Raw genomic sequence first — 17,985 nt, 5'->3', positions numbered from 1 at the left:
GTAGCCCACCTCCCGAAAGAAAAACATCCTCTTCGGTTAGTTTAGTTTATTCTGTATGCATATTGTATAATTTGTGTTGTTACGGTTATCATACATGAATAAATTAAATTATGTATTTATACACAATACATGTGGGTTCTCTGCTCCGCCGCTCGCAAATCGCAAATCGCAATTTCGCATTTCGAGTCCTCGTTTTGAGTTCGGATTATTTTCACGTGCCTGTGGCCAGACACCATAAAATATATATTTCAAACTCAACATTACGCTCAACGTACATTCATATGCTACGCGCATTTTATTGTGGCTAAGTCAGTTTCGATTTGGGTTTCAAATTCAATTTTCAATGCTCCGTGATGCTTTGCATTTTCGACTAGTCAATAGAAATATAATATTCGTGTTCTGTTTTGTTAGCTAGTTTTTGAACTCGCAAGTTCTTCAATTCAGTTGTATTCAGTGTATTGTTTCGGCCGCAATGGTTCCTAACTCCTCGTCCTCTGCCCAATGTTTCATGTTTATTTACAGCAATTGAGAATATAATATAGTAAAATGTCGCTACAGTTTCCTATAGTTGTTTTGGGGGCTGGGAATCGCTTCCGCTGATAGTTTCCTTGCTAATCTCTCACTAATCAGTAAATAAATTGTTTCTTTCGTTTTTTCATTTTTTGTACAATAGACGCGTGTTATCTTTGTGTGTTATCAGTCGTTTTTCATTTACTTTACATGAATGTGCAGGGAAATTATTGTTAAGTTTTACTTGTAAATAATCCTCTTCTCCTCTCCTCCAGTCGCGTCTCCTCTAAATATGTTTGCATGCATACAGGTTGGTTACCAGAATTGTATTTCTAAATTGACACAGATAATTTAGGATCGATCACAAAGCGTAGTAAAAATAAGAAAAGATAGTACATAGTACACCACACAGACAGGTAAGTAAAAAGGTGTCCGCCTCCGTGTGTATATAATACAATAATTACATGAATATATATCTATATATAAATATGTATGTGTGTGTATACATATATTTATAATAATATAATATGTTAGTTTGCCTCGGTTGGTTGTCCCTCCTCTCCAGACCTTAAACAAATCGCAGAGACCAAAAAGTTTGATATACAATAACTCGGCTGCCACGCAAAACAGAATTACACATGCCGGATCGTAATAGAATCAGAGCAGCGTTGTGCAACTGACAGCGGGTGGAAAGAGGGTGGAAGGGGATGGGGGATGGGAATGGGGGTAGGTGGACTCACGGGGTCTTACGGTTCAGTGGCTCAGGCGTGCTGGGAGCTATTCTTACGGCATAGCGATGCGATTACATTACATTACAGGACTTATGCATATAGGGAAGAATAGAGACAGTGGACTGAGTGTCGTGTGTGTGATTTGCTCGGCTCCTGGAATTAAATTCCCCGGAGTATCTGTTAGGAATTCATACATAGCTCTACACCTAGTCTGATCTGCAGCTGAATCTGTGTGAGAGGATGTGTTGTCTGTTGGCTGACAATGGATCAGTCAAACTTTACCAATTGCCCCAAGAGGGAATCGATCACCTTACTTCCTGCTCTTGCGCTTCTGCTTGGGCTCCTCGGCTGCCGAGGCGGCTGCAGCGGCTGCGGCGGTGGCGGCGGCGTTCAGGAGATTCATGTTCGGCTTGACCGTTCCCTTCTTCTGGGTGGCCGGCTGCTGGGGAGTGGCCTGGGTGATGTTGTTGTTGGTCGCAGCGGCTGCGGAGGCCTGGGCCGCCCCAGTGGGCTGTGACGAGAGATTGTTGGCCGGCGTGGCCGGCGTCTCGTCCAGGAAGAGCGGATTCTTGACCTCCATCTCGCCGGTGGGCGCCAGGCCGGGACACTCGTACACCGTGTAGTCGCCCTCCTCGTTGTCGTCGTCGCTCTCCACGTCCGACATGCCGCAGCTGCCGTCGGTGGCCTGGTTCTCCATGGCGATGATCTGCTGCTTCTGGTGCTGGTAGTGGTACATCTGGGCGCTCTGGGCCAGCTTGCGGTCGCCGGAGGGCGAGACGTCCTTGTTGGGTCCGGTTACCCCGTAGGCGGGGTACTCCACATCCGCGGCTGCCTTGTGCCGATTGTGGAACCTGTGGGGGATTGGTTAGGTTATTAAATGAAATACTCAAAGCTTTTCTGGCTAACTCACCAAGTCACTCCGAGGGCCAGCAGACCGACGGTCACCGCTGCACTGACTCCTGCTATCAGGGCCACTATGTACACGCCCATCTCGCTGTTCATGCCCATGTGCTGGCGCAGGACGATCTGCTCCTGGCCGGGATCGCCGCCATTGATCAGGGTCAGGTGGGCTGGCGCCTTGCTCTGCTTCTGCAGCTTGTTGATCAGGGCGTTGAGCTCGTGGGGCGTTTGGTCCTTGGCCTGGGGAAGATTCACTCCCGCCACTGCTGCGGCGGCCACGGACTGCGGGTTGATGCGGTGGAAGTTGGCATTGGCGGCGTCCAGCAGCTTGGGCGGCTCCACGGGCACGGGAGCCGGCACGGGGGTGTCAATCTTGGGGGTGGGCTCAATGGGAGCGTACTCCTCGTAGTCCTCCAGGGCCCGGGAGTCCAGCTCGCCCGACGGATCGTTGGGGTTGTCGAAGAAGCGCGCGTCGTTGGGACCCACGGCGAAGGGAATCCGCTCGCGGAGCACGCTGTTCCGGTTCGGGGAGTTGGCCAGGCTGGGCAGCGGCGGCAGATTGGGCAGGCGGGGGAGGTACAACGGGGGACTCTGGACGTCCGACACCGACTCCATGGGACTGCCGTAGCTTGCCTCCGCCTCCGCGTTGTCGTACTGGTCGTACTGCTGGTTGAGATTGTTCCCGTAGTCGCCCTCCTCCTCCTCCGCCTCGCGCTGCACCTGGAGCTCCTGCTGCCGCTGGCGGTACCGCTCCCGCTCCAGGAGTTGCCGCTGCCGGTCCATCTTCAGGTTGATCTCGTGCAGCTGCTGGTCGAACTGCTGTTGCAGGCGGCGACGGGCGTTCTGCTGGTACATCTGGTAGGCGGACAGGAACTCGCTCTGCGGATCCATCACTGGCGCCTGAATGGGTCGGCGGCGCAGTCCTGCAAGGATTCCGATTCGGATTGATTAGTGGGCGCAGGCGAGGGTGATTACGCTAATGTTAATGAGCCCGCGGTCTGCGTGTCAGCGGTCGGAAAATACAAAGTGAGGTCGAAACAGAAATAGAAAGACCAGTCGAAGGGTGGTCAGCCCCCCCGAAAAGCGTGAAAGGATTCGAAATAGACAAACAAAAGTCCGTTTTATTGCCAGAGGTTAAAAATAGACCAATTACACACGCGCCAGGTCAAAGCCGAGCAATCGCGGTGGAGTGAGGGAGACCAACATACAGACGGAGGACTGGGAAATGGGAAGCGGGAAATGGGAGCTGAGGCCTGTGACGTGCTTGGAAACTTTATCGCACTTTGTTGTTTTCGTGATGGTTGGGGATGGAGATGGGGATGGGGATGGGGCTATTGTTGCGCTCAAATCAAGGAAGTTATTTATTGTAGCTGCGTAGGTAGATTCTAGAGGTTTTTCTAGATCTAGAGATCTAGGTTTTCCCTAAAAATCCCCGAAATGTATGCTATGAAAAATTAAATATCCTATTTGGATTTCCGGGAATAAGTTATATTATTACTATACAAATTCATTACTTTATATATCTAGAGTTTCAACTATCCCCAAAGTAGCTGCAGTATCTATAACGACTCTGCATTTGATTTTCAATTTTCGCCGAAGCGGAGAGCGTGGGTGTTTTGAATTGATTCGGGAACACTTCGCAGGACACATATATACTATGCATGTATCTAGTGCAGGGGATACACAAAACGAGGTGGCCCCCCTCCCCCCCTGAGTGCCATTCCAATCCATTCAGACCCAAGAACTGAGCCTGTATGGGTGTAGTGTGCTATTTTTAGGCTTACCTGGGTAAACGGACATTTCGCAATGACCCAATATGCTGCAGAGTACCGTTGCAGCGAGTGCGAAGCTAACGGTGATTTCCAGGCGAGCCGCCATCTTTTGCACTTGGCACAAATTGCACTTGTACTTGCGAAATTTCCTCTGGTTCTTGTTCTTGTACTTGTACTTGTTCCGAGCGTGGAAATTGGCAAAGGCGAGTGGAAATGGAAATGGAAATTATCTAGCACTGCAGCACGAACGCGACTGCCATATGGCCGGTTAATGGGGCGCTTTGGCCAAAACGACGACGTCGACGGGCTTATTGATTTTCAACTCCCACACTCGCGCACACACACACTGCTGCAAATCCCAGTGGCAGCTGCTGGTGGTTGCTCTCCGCACTTTTGTGAACTTTTCGCGTGGGCGTGCAATATTTCGGGCTAATAGCGTAAGTTAACGGCACTTTTCAATAGTTTAACCCTTAAGTGTTAAGCCGGGAATGTCAAACGCTGCACTTTTCTCACAGAATGCAGGCGAGAAAAGCCTCAGATGGACATATGGATGTATTTATGCGGATGGGACCTCCGACTTCTCCTGGCCTGCGTTGCTCCGTCGTGGACGTATACCGTTATACTGAAGAAACTGAATGAGCCTGGCGGCGGCAAAAAGCCCGAGAAGAAGCAGAAGCTGTGACGCAAATGTTATGTTTCGCCCCCGCGCTGTTAAATGTTGCGGGCAGCTTTTGAGGGCAGGCCCCGCAGCAACAACTACAAAGGGGCTACAAGTACAAGGGAGGCGCCTGCGCAGAGTGGTGCTGGAAAGCTCGGCACGTCCGTTCTTTGAGTAAACACACGGGGCATTCATAAAGAGCCGAGAACCCGAACCAAAACCGAACTCGACTCTTGGCCAGCTAGCAGGTGGCTGCCACTCACAAATCTCCGAGCCCCACTTGCCCCACTCCCTCCCCACTTTGAGTTTCGAGGAGCCTTCCCTTTCCTGCAGCTTTTTCGCTTGGGATAGGGCGCGCTTTATTTTTATCAATGAATTGGCAGCCAAAGAGCTTTGCTCCCGAGCGAATGAAATGGTGAGGGATTTATGAGGGATCCTTAAGCTCGATCCTAGGTGGGTATTGGCTAATGTGATATTTAGAACTTATCATTTATTGTTGGGATTTGCAGAGAAAAATAAAATCAGGCCGATGGAGGGTTCTTTATATAAAAATTAATATAGTCAAAGTGAATTGGCCTATCTCGATTCCTCCCCTTCTTTTCATTGATTACCCATTCATGAAAGGATGCAAATCCAAGCTCAAACATATTTAATATATGCAAAGCTGAAAGCTGAAGCTTAGCTGAATCCTGAACCAAAATAGCTTATAAGCTTATAAATAAAATATACAACAAACTTATAATTAAAATGTATATATTATTATATTAATTTAAGAGATTAGTAAACTTAATTTTAAGCTCCAAGTAAAAAAAAGTAATTCAGTTAAATTTTCTTTTAACGGTATTTTGAGTACCTTTCGGTATTTTCACCAAAGGCGGATGGTATTTCTTAACGGTCAAGCTGTGGCCCCACTGATAAACTAGTTCGCCCGGAACCACACATCTTAGTCATTTTAGCGACAAAGGAAAAATTATAAACAAATACAATGGCCACCTTAACGGGTAATTATGCAAGGTCCTACCGAGGCGCAACTAATGACTAACCCTTTCCCATTTCACCTTGAACCCGCTCCACCCTTCCGGAAATGGAAACCACCCCGCAGCGTAAGTCTACACCCACCCAGCAGGTGAACGTCTGATAACGATTTCCCCTTTTTCCTTGCAGCCTCATCATCTGCGCCTTTGCGACATGCATGGGTCTCACCTTCCTGATCCTGGCCTGCGCCGTGCCGACCCCCAAGATATTCTATCCCTTCTTCGTCCTGCTGTTCTACGCACTGTCCGTGCTGCCCGTGTTCATCGCCAAGAGGACGACTCCGGGCACCGAGACCAATCCGAAGTCGGAGTTCGCCCTCTTCCTCACCGCGGGCATGGTGCTGAGCGCCTTCGCCCTGCCCATCGTCCTCGCCCACGCGTCGGTGGTGAGTGATTCTACGCGATTCTAAGTGATCCTTAAAGATTTCTCACACTGCCTTCCTGCACAGATCACCTGGACGGCGAGTATCCTGACGATAATCAGCAACCTTATCAACTACGGCACCATCTTTGGCTACGCCATGCGGGATGCCGAGCCCTACGGCTCGATGTTCTAGAGGGGATCCGTGGTACAGAGGCACTTTACGCCCAGTAGCCGGCGCAGGAGGATCACCTCCCGAGGTTACTTTTATCCGTAAGCACGCATGCTGTTCGCTTCTTCGCAGTCATCAGCCAATCTCATATAATCAAGTGTATCCAGATAACATAAACGCAAACGAAATAAACAGACGTAGTAAAATATTAGTGGTCCTGGTTCCGGTTCATTTGCTGGTTCGATAATCGCGCCGCTCCTCGATAGGCAGTGGTTCATTTCACGGGCGTAGCCGGGAGGGATCAGCTGGCAGTTTTCAGTCATTAATTTTTTAAAAACTAGAAGGACTCAATTAAGTGATTTAGGAAGTTTTCAAACACTCTTTTTTTGAAGTATCCTTACGCCGATGGCAATACTTTTTTCAATGCCGAGCCCTTGTTACCGCTCATAAAATGGATAGGATTGTAAAAACGGAAATAAAGAAGGAGGAGATCACGGGAATTCCTTCTATTAGCCTCCATGGCATCGAAAACGCGCAGCTGGAGGAAGCAGGCGATGATGGGGAAACGGACTTGGAGGAGGACGAGGACTGGACGGAGGCGGACCTGGAGATCTCGTCCTACCAGGATGTGGACACCGAGGACTCGGATGTGACGCTCACACAGGCTGAGACTGCGCACAGTCTGCCCCTGAGTCATGCTCCAATGCGCAAGTATCCCTTCAAGCTGAAGCAGAACGAGTGTGGGTTAGTTTAAGCCTTAAAGGATTCGGGGAGTGGTAGCTAAGGACCTTTGTACTTCCAGAAACATCCTGACCGTACACCACACGGTCAAGGAAGCGGGCCAGCAACTGCGCATCCAGATAGCCGCCTGCTGCTTCAACGAACTGAGCAACAAACTGGTGGTCATTGACAAGCGGTAAGGATGGGAAGACTGGCATAATAGCAAAGCAACCTAACGATCCTCTCAATCCACAGAGGCAACGTCTTCGTCTTTGACTTTGTGCACAAGCGCTACTGGCGCCTGGGCTTCCTGATGCCCAGGGCCAAGCTGATCCGCCCATCTCCCCTGCACACCAGCGACTACATTGTGGGCAACAAAACGGGCCAGGTGTTCATCATAGACGTGGACAACTCGATGCTCGGCGCCCGCGGAGAGGTGGGCAACGCCGCTCTGGAGGAGATTAGCTGGAGCAACCGACTGCAGAATCCACGCTCCTCGAACGCCCTCATGCGGTTCGGCAGCGAGGCTGTCCTGGTGAACCTGCACAGCCTGGAGGTCTCGCACCAGCTGGACTTCGATGAGTCGCGCTACACGCTCAAGTTCGCCGCCTTCCTGCCCAACTCGGACCAGTTCTTCATAGGCTTCTCCAACGACTCGCTGCACGTGTGGTCCTCGCACTCGCTGAGCACGCTGCGCATGGCCCAACCGATTAAGGCCAGGAATCGGAAGCTCAGACTCCTGCCAGCGGGCGAATCCATTCCGGAAATAGTCCTGCGTGGGCCGGATGACAGCGACTTGGAGGAGGACTTGACGTTCGACTGCCAGGACCACGACTTTGCCGATGGATCGCTGCTCAACTACTGCTTCACCCCCGATGGCAACAAAATGTGCCTGAGCACCTTGGACGGCTATCTTTTAATGCTTAGTGTGGCCTCCTTTGACCTGGAGAAGCTCTATCGTCTGACCGACTTCACTCTCCGCCAAATGGCCTTTCTCGCGCAGCCAAAGGAGCGGATAGTGTTCGGAATCACGGCCAGAAACCAAGCCGTTATGCTGGATCTGAGCAACACGGACCACAAGCTGATTGTGCAGCGCTCCAATGCGATGAGTTTGAGCCTGAGTCGGGATGGCAAGCTGCTGAGTGTCACCTCCCGCTGCGGGGAGGTGAGTGTGTGGTCCACCTGCCGCCTGTTCAATGCTCTGCAGGCTCAGACGCGCTGCCTCAACCAAGTGAAGGCGACGTTCAAGCAGCCTAAGCCACTGCCGCCTTGCAGTGTCAACGTGAGCCAGGAACTGCGGCACCTGCTCAAGCCAGAGCGGCTGAGGGCCATGCTCAAGGAGTACGGCTGCTATCCGGAGAAGTACAGGTTCCTCATCTGGACCTCCCTCCTGGATCTCCCCTGCAATGGGCCGCAGTTTCAGGCGCTCATCAAACTGGGCGCACCGCTGGTGGTCAGAAATCAGGCCAAGAAGCTCAAGATTCGCAACGATGCCCAGCGGCGCGGGGTGATCAAGATCTGGAGCTGCCTGGCCCAGTGGTGCAAGGTCCTGGCCCACGCGGACTTCATGCCGCACCTCATCTACCCGTTTGTAAAGCAGCTGCCCAAGAACAGTCTGGTTTCCTTCGAGGTGGTCGCCACCCTGGTCCTGAATCACTTCCAGTTGTGGTTCGAGTTCCATCCGCTGCCGCCGTCCAATTACCTGGCCATGTGCGAGAATATCCTGCTGCACTGCGACGAGCAGCTCTGCAAGTTCTACAAGTCCCAGGAGGTCGTGGCCAAGGACTTCGCCTGGCCCCTCCTGAGCACCGCCTTCGCCGAGGTCCTCGAGGAGCACCAGTGGCTGTCGCTGTGGGACAACATCGTCTCGGAACAGCCTTGGTTTCCCGTCTTCCTGGTGGTGGCCTACAACTTGATTCATCGAGAAATCATAGTTCGGCTGCCGGACAAGCGTTCTATCCTCTCCTTCTTCCACGACCAGAATCCAGTGGACATCGGCAAGCTTCTTTCCAAGGCGCGCAGGCTGATGGCCAAGTGCGATCTCGCCCTGCACCCACAACGCTTCATGCAGCGCTTTAGCGCCATTCCGAAGGGCGTGTATCCCAAGTTCCTGAAGTATCCCAGCGAGTGGATCGACCAGCAGGAGGAGCAGGCGGTGTCGCTGATGAAGCACAACCAGGAGATCGATGCCCGCATCCGGCATTTAGAGCTGGAGGAGGTGCAGATCATGGAGCGCCTCGAGAACGGACTCAAGCAGGAGGAGCACGCCCGCCGCCTCAAGGAGATGGAGAAGCTGTACCAGGACACCATCCACCGCGAGGAGGAGCGCATCACCTGCCAGCGCAAGATGCTGCTCACCTACCAGATGGAGGTGCGTCGGCGCAAGAGCGAGGTCATCACCAAGCTGCAGGAGTCCGAGCAGCGGCGCAAGGTCCTGGAGATGGAAAAGGAGATTGATCTGCTGATGCACAGCATCGAGCGGGAGCGGCGGCGCCACAACCAGCAAATGCAGCTGGCCGAGGACGAGATACGCAACCAGGAGATGGAGCTCCTGGCGCAGCGCTACTACTCGGAGGCGCAGGGTGCTCCGCTGGCCCAGAAGTACTACGACAACATCCAGAAGCTTTGCAGTCAGCGCGATCAGCTGCAGAGGAACTTGCGTGATGTATGATAGATTAGGTTCTGTTATCCCTAAGCTCGCCTTTCTCCTTTCTAGATGACCATGGAACAGCTGCGCACTCCCGCCGCAACTTCATCGCTGCAGTTCAATCCCCAGCTGGTGGACATCGAGAACTCCATTCTGGAAATCCAGCGCGAGTTTACGGAAATCATAACCACAGAGACGACGGCTAGGGGCAATCTTTCTTAACTATTAGCTTATTGAGGCCTTTCTGTACAGATAATTGTCTAAGCTAGGATTATTTACATGGCACTGGAACATAGATAGATAAACAAGGCACGTCGATTACTTTTTATCCGCACTGGGCACCAACATATTGGGCACATTGATGAGCAGGTGAATGCTGGATGGAGGTATCTGCAGCTGGTTGGCCACTGGAAAAGATAGGATAGATTAGCTCGATTCAGGAGGGGATGTGCTAGGCCTACCGCTGTGACTCTTGTGCTGCTGCAGCTCCTTTTCCAGCCTGGCGATCCTTTCGTGCAGCTCCCGGTTCTCCTGCTGCAGCTGGGCGTTCTGCTTGCGCAGATCCTTGTGCTCGTTCCGCATCTTGTTGCGGTAGCGGGAGGCGGCTGCCCTCCGCCGCTCCATGCAGTCCTCGTCCCGACTGCGATCCTTCGCCTTCGCCGCCTTGCACGGAGTGGCGAAGTTGCGTCTGTTGTTGTTGCTGCTGTGCAGGATGGCCTTTAGTCGCTCCTTGATGGGCAGCTGTGAAGTGGGCGTCAGGCTGGCGCTACTGGGCTCGTGGGCAGGCTGGCTGACCAGTATGGGCTCGGGTCTCCTACTGGTCCTGGGTGGCCCCTCGTTCGCCGTGGGCTTGGGCAGGATGTAGGGGCGAATTCTCCTGTGGGATTCCGTTGCGGCGAGGGGAACTGCAACTGACTGGGCAGGCAGCACCCAGGTGATGAGCTGCGGCTGGATCAACTGCAGCGGCGGTGGACCCTCTGGGGTGTCCACCTCGGGTGGAGTGTCCCCTGTGCTGGCCAGCAGCTGCTCCACATCCACATTGCTGCAGCTGTCGCTCCGGGTGACCGGGTTACCAGGTGGAGCCGGGGCCTCCAGCGGGTACACCTGTGGCGTGTGCAGGGACTCCCCGTCAAGGGGAGGCGCCTCTGGGCGACTGGGAGTGCCGCTGACATTCTGCTCCGCCGCTCGCTGGAAGCCGATGTCGAAGGGATTCACGTGCTGCAGGTCGTCGAAGAGGCCCACCTCGTCGCAGTTCTTGATCAGGCGCGTGGGCGTGGGCGTCTGGTCGGCGGCGAACAGGTTCTCCGCCTTCTGGCCGAGCGAAAGGTCCAGCGAGATGTCATGTTTGGCCTGCGACCGGAAGTTCTGGTAGCAGGACACGTCCCCCTCGGCGGACTTTGGTTCAAAGTCGCCGAAGGACACGCTGGCGAGCTCCTCCATGGCTTCTGGGGTGTCCATGCCAGCGGTTACATCAAAAACATTGCTTTTTAAAACAAAAACACTTGCTGGCAACCAATTGAAAACAATAACATATGGTTTTCGATACCGATATTATAGCCCTCACACACATGTCGCTTGAAATAGTTTATCGCTCATACGTACTGTTGGCTTTTGAAAAAACTTTATTATTTGTAGGTGGCGAAGGTTTTTTAAAAATTTGTGATCTCCCTTATTTAATCAATTATTCAAGCAAATTTAATAAGGTTGCAAATAAAAAACGATTTGTGATGACTAAATTCAAAGTGGCGTACGTGTCGTATGATTCATCGTTTTTCACGTATTTATTACATTACATTACAATTATTAAATTTATTTTAGCTCGTTTTTCTTTCTGTGTAATCTACTGTTTTCCAACTAGGTGGCAGCTTTCTATTAAGAGAGTTACCTAATCGCCCAAAAAAAGTCATACTAACTGCCATACCCTAAAATTCAAATATAGCTGTTCATAAAGCACCTGTGTAATTTTAAACATTTGTAAGTTTTGCTTGTATCTTTTTTGAGCAAGTTAAAGCACCTTAGAAAAATTAAATTTTTAGGAAATATTCAGATCCTTATTTTCAGGGCAAAATAACTACTACTAAATTAACTACTAATTAAATTCCCAATCAATTTCTTCTCAACGCAAGACCTTCTTACTATATATTAATAGCATTATTAAATTTGTTAAAAAGTATTTGTTTTATATTTTCTTTTTGGTTGAGCGCATAGTGATGTGATCGAGGAGATACCCAACTTATCGATACCACTGCAGGGTTCAGAAAGACCGCGAAAATTAAAAATCAACAAATATTTCATTTGGAATAAATGTTTCGACTGAGTGATACTCCTTGGTGGGTGAGCACCCTTTGTTCTTATCGCTTTTTTTGCCGTCATTGTTGTTATGCAATCACTCTCTAGACAACCACTCCTGACATTCAGCACTTCCGCCAAGAAATCGCAATATGCTTGCGAGTCTTTCGCAGCACGTAGAAGCAATCATATGTGAAGAGGGAGAAAAGACGTACAAAAAAACATCGAAAACATTTTTGGCAGCCAAGAAAACCCCATAATTTAAAATTTGTATCTTTTAAATTAGATTTCTCATTGAAGGAAACAGCAGAAAACAGAAAACAGACAACACGCAAAATGTTTTCGAGTCGCTCGCATTTTGGGAAACATGCACGCAACGAAACGAGCAATTTTCTAAAACTCAGCCCCACAAAAAGCCGCAAACCCGTCTTGTGGGTCAAGTTCAGTGTCCAAATTGTTCCCAAGCGACAAGATGGAGGACCCCTCCATCCGTCCGTCCTCCATTCCTACTCCCATTCGCAATCCCGCGGAGGAAGGGCCGGGCCGCAAGATGCACAGCATAAAAATTAAGAAAAAGTGATGCGTAATTACAGTCATTCTCTTTCACTGCAGCCAAGCGGGCTATTCCACATAGCCCATGCCCATACCCATACCCTCGCCAATGTCCATGGTCCCGATCTCGATCCCATCCCATCCCAGCCACGTTGCATGCAACGGACGCGCGTTTTTCGGACAGCGTGGTCCATGGAGTTGGGTTCCAGCCAGGCCCAGAGTCTGGGCTCCGATTCTTATTCTGGGTTCTCGACTCTCGGTTCTCGGTTCTCGGTTCTGGGACTGCGCTGCTGCCGGTAGAAACAATCAGTTTGAAGTTCGTTCGCATAATTATGGGCAATTTTCAAAGAACATGCGTTCCGATGAACATCTCTCTCTTGCTCGCATTCAAAGTATCATCCCCACCCCTGAGCTCCTTTTTCCTTGCCCCACCGCCATCTCCTTTCCATCATCGCACTGCACCATCGCCATTTTTTTATTGTCCGTCGGTATTTTGTGGTTAGGATCAAGTGGCTCGAAGTGTCCAAAATGGGTTCCAGATTTTAGTAGGTTTTTAATACTTCAATATAAACCTAAGCAAAAGTTCTTAGCAATCAAATACGAGATACGAATTGAAACTAAACACGACCCAGGCTCAGGATTATTAATATCATATCTATCTCTATCACAGAAAGAGAGTCCAAGCACATTGTTCTTCGATTGAGATAATTTGTTCTTGAAGCACAAATGTTTTTATTTTGAGTTTAATGTTCTTAATGTCAGATTAAGTTAAAAGTTATTTAGAGTTTTTTCCACAACTTTTTGATAAAGTATAAATGAATACATTTCCAACTAAAAACGTGTTTTTATATTTTTAATAACATCTTTAACTCAGATGAGATCGTCAGATCTAAGCAAAACACTTTCATTTCTAGTAAAATTAATGAATACTTCTACAAATTAGTGGTTAATTAAATGTATACATTAGATTTCTTTAATTTTGTTAAGCGAGTTTTATATAGGTTATCATCACATTTATTAAACAAGCTAAGCTCAAGGGTATACATTTCCATCTACAAATGTCCTTAATTTAATATTTTGAAGCTTTTAAAAAAATTACATAGAATTCTGCATTTTAGTGTTCTACAACTTTGACGATTAAATTTTGACTATTCATTTTGAACATTTATGTACTTCCCTTCAAAATCATTATACCCGTTACTTGTAGAGTAAAAGGGTATATTAGATTCGTGCAAAAGTATGTAACAGGTAGAAGGAAGCGTTTCCGACCCTATAAACTATATATATTCTTGATCAGGATCACTAGCCGAGTCGATCTAGCCATGTCCGTCTGTCCGTCTGTCCGTCTGTCTGTCCGTCTGTCTGTCTGTATGAACGCTGAGATCTCGGAAACTATAAAAGCTAGAAGATTAACATTTTGCATGCAGATTCTAGGAGTTCCTACGCAGCGCAAGTTTGTTTCAAAAGGGTGCCACGCCCCCTCTAACGCCCACAATCGCTTATATACGATTTTTAGAATTTCAATATTTCGGAAAAGTAAAAATGCAGTTTTATTGTGTTTATGAATACCTATCGAAATGTAGAAGAAATTTTTTAAATCGGACCATTCGTTAAAAAGTTACAGCGGATCAAAGTTTTTATTTTCATGTCCTTCGCACTCCCTTTAGCTGAGTAACGGGTATCTGATAGTCGGGGCACCCGACTATAGCGTTCTCTCTTGTTTTCTATTTAATTTTAGCCAAGTCTTTCAATTGATAAACAAATTCGTTTTTTCAAATTGACCAACTTGTCGAGCAGCTTAGCTGCCCCAGGACATTAGTAAACGAGGAGTCAAGGACCGCAGTCCCTCATAACGGCATGTGCAGGACTCAGGATCCTGTTGGTCTTCGGCTCTGAGGATCCCCCAGTCTGGTTATAAATATTCAAAAAACGGAGTTGCAGTTCCTAGAACGCCCAACATTTGTTTTCTCCTGCTGAAACTTCACTTTTCCCGCTGCATTTTGGACACTTTGTTTGTTCGCCATTTCCCCAGCGGCAGTTTTGCATATAATTTATTAAAAGTTTTCGGCTGCCTCATTTGGGCTCCTTGGCGAGGTAGTCTTATTTATTTTCGCTGGTATCTCAATTTCTTCATCGAGTTAAAAAGTCGAAAGGTGGACACTGAACGTTTTGGCTGTTTCGGCACACAAAGTATATTTTTTATATATTGTACAACTTCCACGGCCCGGGGCACCGAGTAAACTTCCTGTGCCGCCGCGGCTCGAAATGATTTCTGCTTTTCCGACGGCACACACAGAATCGCCGTCGCTCCGGAGATACAAAGATACATTTCGCTGCCGTCGCCGCTTGGCGCTCCAATAATAATTTCATAATTATGGGTTATCTGGCAAGTGGCATTCGTAAATAATAAAAACTAAGAGGGAAAAAACTACGATTCGCGGCAAAATATAAAACCGAAAAGTCTTGGGCCTCGAAGTTTGGTTTGCGCTGCAGCGTGGCCGAGATTGATTGTCGCTAATGGGCGTGCTGTTCCAGCGAAAAGCCTCTTCGGGCTCCGAGGTTTCTGGGCAGCCCAGACTCAAACTCGGATACAGATACAGATTCAGACCCAGAGTCCCTGTAATTGTTTTAATTGCCGCTGGCAGGTCGCTTCGGAGCTGCGAAAGTAGACCAGGCGGCATTAGAAAGAATCGGAATCGGAATCGGTGGCTGTGTCTTGAACTGGCTGCAATTAAATGTGACCTTGGAGCAGCGCTCTCAACCAACCAACCATCCAAGCATCGATTATCTAACGGTGGAGCTGGAGCCTTTTAGCTCGTGCTGCGAACGCGCCATTCTCTTGGCCATCATCATAAGCCATAAGGATGGGGATCGCGAGTTGGGGGCCTTGTCGGCGCTGCTCTCATCACGCCGTGATTCGCCAGATGATGGATTGCGTTCACTTTTGATGGATCTGCCACTTTCAGTTGGAAATTTAATGCTCACGTCCGAGAGGCGCTGCCTAATTGCCCAGCCCGTTGCGAGATCTTAAGATCTTAGGATCACCAGATCCCCAGCTTCAGATCCCCCCAAAACCCCCTGATCATTTCCATTTCCGTTAAGGCCGCTGGCCAAAAAGTTTGGGGCCCAACTTTCGCTTTTGCGCGCAGTCTCCTTTGCACTTTTCCTTGGACCTCGACTGCCGACGGCTTCTAACATCCTGCCCAGTTTGTGTCCAGGAGGCGCATCCTTTGACCGGGCTGCATAATTGGCGTCTGGAGGCGGACCGGCGGCTCCAAGGGCTTGTGTCCAACATGTGCCAGGCACATTTGGGCCCCAGAAAGAAAGGAGAGCTTAGAACTCAAAGGCGTGTTTGCCTTAAAAAGCCGCAAATAAAGAGGGCCCAAGAATATCACCCGGGGGCCTTTTGAAACCTTTTGGAGACTACGACTAACGGTATCCCTTCTTAGGCATTTGTTTAATTGCCTGTTTCATGGCAACTTCAGGGGAATTTCGGAAATCCCAAAAAACATGCAACATGCCACGCAAAATGTGAATCATAGTGGCAGCAAATAAACACAATAACCAACTACCAACTCTATCACTCCATTAGGCGAAAGGTGTAAATATCTGTTAAATTGCCAAAACAATTTTCACCCTCATTCACTAATTGATGGCCACCATCATAATGACTTCAAACTGAGATCCATTAACTTAAATTGAGTCAAAATTCATCAATGAATTTCAAAATGCTGCTTTTATACTCCCATTAAGCTTACAGGGGTATTTACACTATTCTTATAAATGCATGTAATATAATGGATTTGCGGCCCTATAAAGTGTTTATAATTAGTGAACAGGTAATATATCCATATTCATATGATAGAATGCATAAATGTATAGTAAATAAATGTAAAGTAAAAAATCCAAGAACATTGTTCCTAAATAAAGAAAACATTTTTTAAAAGTAGTTCAATTTGTTAACCCAAATGAGAACGGGTGTGTAAGAAATAAATAAAAGTATCTTAAAACAATTGATAGTTCTTCCATGATCCTTTATTTTAAGTTCTGATAACAATGTTTTTCAATTGAAATAAGATCCGCTTTTTCTTATAAAAGATATTTGACACCTATTTGTTTGCTTCGTCGAAACTAATAGTATTGGAAGATAGCTCTTGGATAACTCCATCACATTCACCCCATTCACTGTTTCAGCCAAGCGGACTTTACGCACTCGAAGACCACAAAGTCCGCAGACTCAATTCGACCTGCGGCCATTTTCGACTCTTTTCGTTCTCGACTCTCCTCTCCGTCGGGCCTTTGGTCTTTGAGCCAAAAAACTAAGACCATTGACAAATGATTGGCAACGAGAGCTGCGAGGGGCAGAGTGCGGAATGGAACGGCAGCAAAAACTCATCAATTAAAAGTGCTAATGGCTATCATAATGATATGTTAATATCACTCGCAGCTATGGCCATTCTGCTTTTGTTTTTGCGCTCTGGCTAACTGCGTTTTAGTTCAGTTAACCCGGGCAGAAGTAGAAAAAGAGGTAACACACAGCGGAACTCTGAGCCACAAAGAATGTTGTTGCATGATTAATTATGCCTTGGCGACTTTTTGGCGGTCTCTCGACAGACGCAGTCAAAACATATTTCCCAGCTTGCTTTTGCTTCATTAGCGCATTTCTTCCTTGGTGGCAAAAAAGAACAGACACAGCGGGTCTACCACTCTTGATATATGTCAAATTAATTAAGTTTTCTGGCACAACCGTTCCGAGGGGTCAACGGAGCAGATGATTGGATGGGGGCATCTGCTGCCTTCTATCTACAAGTCGCGGGTACTTCCCAAGCTCCATTGGGTTCGCCCCTGATTTATAAGTTCAATCAAACTCATGAATATGCACATCAAGAGCAGCCAGAGCCCGCGGGCCTAGGATAACTGATTTATGGCCTCAGTTCGGGATCGGAATGGGGATCGGGATCCTTTGGCCTGATCTTGCAGATCCAGAAACACTGCGAGATACAGATACAGACGCGAGTATGCAAAGGTTGCAGTTCGGCGGGCACATTTTTCACCATTCCCAGATTGATACGTGCTGGAATTCTCGCTGCCCGCTCATAATTCTCCCCACAGCCCGTCACAGGTGATATATGCGTCTGCCGGGATTGCGGATCCCGAGATCAGGGGTCGTCTTCGTGCGTAGGCCTAATGATCGGTTTGCCGCCGATCGCGGGGTTAAGAGTTATGGTTGAACTCCGCGGCGGATGTAGTGCATCATCCGTAAGCCGGCTGAAGCCATAATGATAGGTCAGCTGGGCACTGGAAAGCGTCAGCTTAGATTTAGCATTTTAATTGTTGCCGAGACGCGAGAAGCTTATTTCGGGGGTCGAAATTTATGCATCCGTCTGGGGGATCCGTTCCCAGCGAACAGCAGACAGTAGATAGCAGGACAGGATTGGGTGGGCTCCTCGGCAGGACATCCAAATACCAGGCGTTGCGTGCCAGGAGCCCATCACTGAAATTGCCAGCCAATTGTAATGCAAAGTTCTCCATGCCGACTTGCAACGCCAACGCAGCTCTCGCCCTGGGCCAATTTCTAATTTAACTTCTTTTCTGCGGCTTGATATTTGGCCAAAAGTTACATGGCCCTGTTGTTGTGG

At 48.7% G+C, this 17,985-nt stretch overlaps 4 protein-coding genes across 4 annotated transcripts; 2 read left to right on the top strand and 2 right to left on the bottom strand.

The window, feature by feature from the left end:
• Positions 1–31: 31 nt before the first annotated feature.
• On the bottom strand, positions 32–4,524 carry LOC108066414 (uncharacterized). The gene is made up of 3 exons (XM_017154925.3): positions 3,926–4,524; positions 2,152–3,064; positions 32–2,092 (listed from the first exon to the last, which is right to left on the bottom strand). Exons 1-3 carry the CDS (start codon positions 4,017–4,019, stop codon positions 1,552–1,554), a joined length of 1,548 nt encoding a protein of 515 aa, XP_017010414.2. The 5' UTR covers positions 4,020–4,524; the 3' UTR covers positions 32–1,551.
• Positions 4,452–6,349, top strand: LOC108066416 (vacuolar protein sorting-associated protein 55 homolog). Its single transcript, XM_017154927.3, has 4 exons — positions 4,452–4,591; positions 5,495–5,572; positions 5,736–5,991; positions 6,055–6,349. The coding sequence occupies exons 1-4, from the start codon at positions 4,452–4,454 to the stop codon at positions 6,160–6,162; spliced, it is 582 nt and encodes a 193-aa protein (XP_017010416.3). The 3' UTR covers positions 6,163–6,349.
• Positions 6,350–6,443: 94 nt separating this feature from the next.
• On the top strand, positions 6,444–9,727 carry LOC108066413 (TBC1 domain family member 31). The gene is made up of 4 exons (XM_017154924.3): positions 6,444–6,882; positions 6,941–7,054; positions 7,114–9,523; positions 9,575–9,727. Exons 1-4 carry the CDS (start codon positions 6,590–6,592, stop codon positions 9,725–9,727), a joined length of 2,970 nt encoding a protein of 989 aa, XP_017010413.2. The 5' UTR covers positions 6,444–6,589.
• Atf-2 (Activating transcription factor-2) lies at positions 9,707–11,040 on the bottom strand. The gene is made up of 2 exons (XM_017154926.3): positions 9,967–11,040; positions 9,707–9,912 (listed from the first exon to the last, which is right to left on the bottom strand). The coding sequence occupies exons 1-2, from the start codon at positions 10,961–10,963 to the stop codon at positions 9,824–9,826; spliced, it is 1,086 nt and encodes a 361-aa protein (XP_017010415.2). The 5' UTR covers positions 10,964–11,040; the 3' UTR covers positions 9,707–9,823.
• Positions 11,041–17,985: the final 6,945 nt, after the last annotated feature.

This window comes from Drosophila takahashii, chromosome 2R, assembly GCF_030179915.1.
Source record: "Drosophila takahashii strain IR98-3 E-12201 chromosome 2R, DtakHiC1v2, whole genome shotgun sequence".
NCBI classification, from domain to species: domain Eukaryota; kingdom Metazoa; phylum Arthropoda; class Insecta; order Diptera; family Drosophilidae; genus Drosophila; species Drosophila takahashii.
Note: the sequence above shows the minus strand (reverse complement) of the source record. Positions and strands in the feature narration are given on the sequence as shown.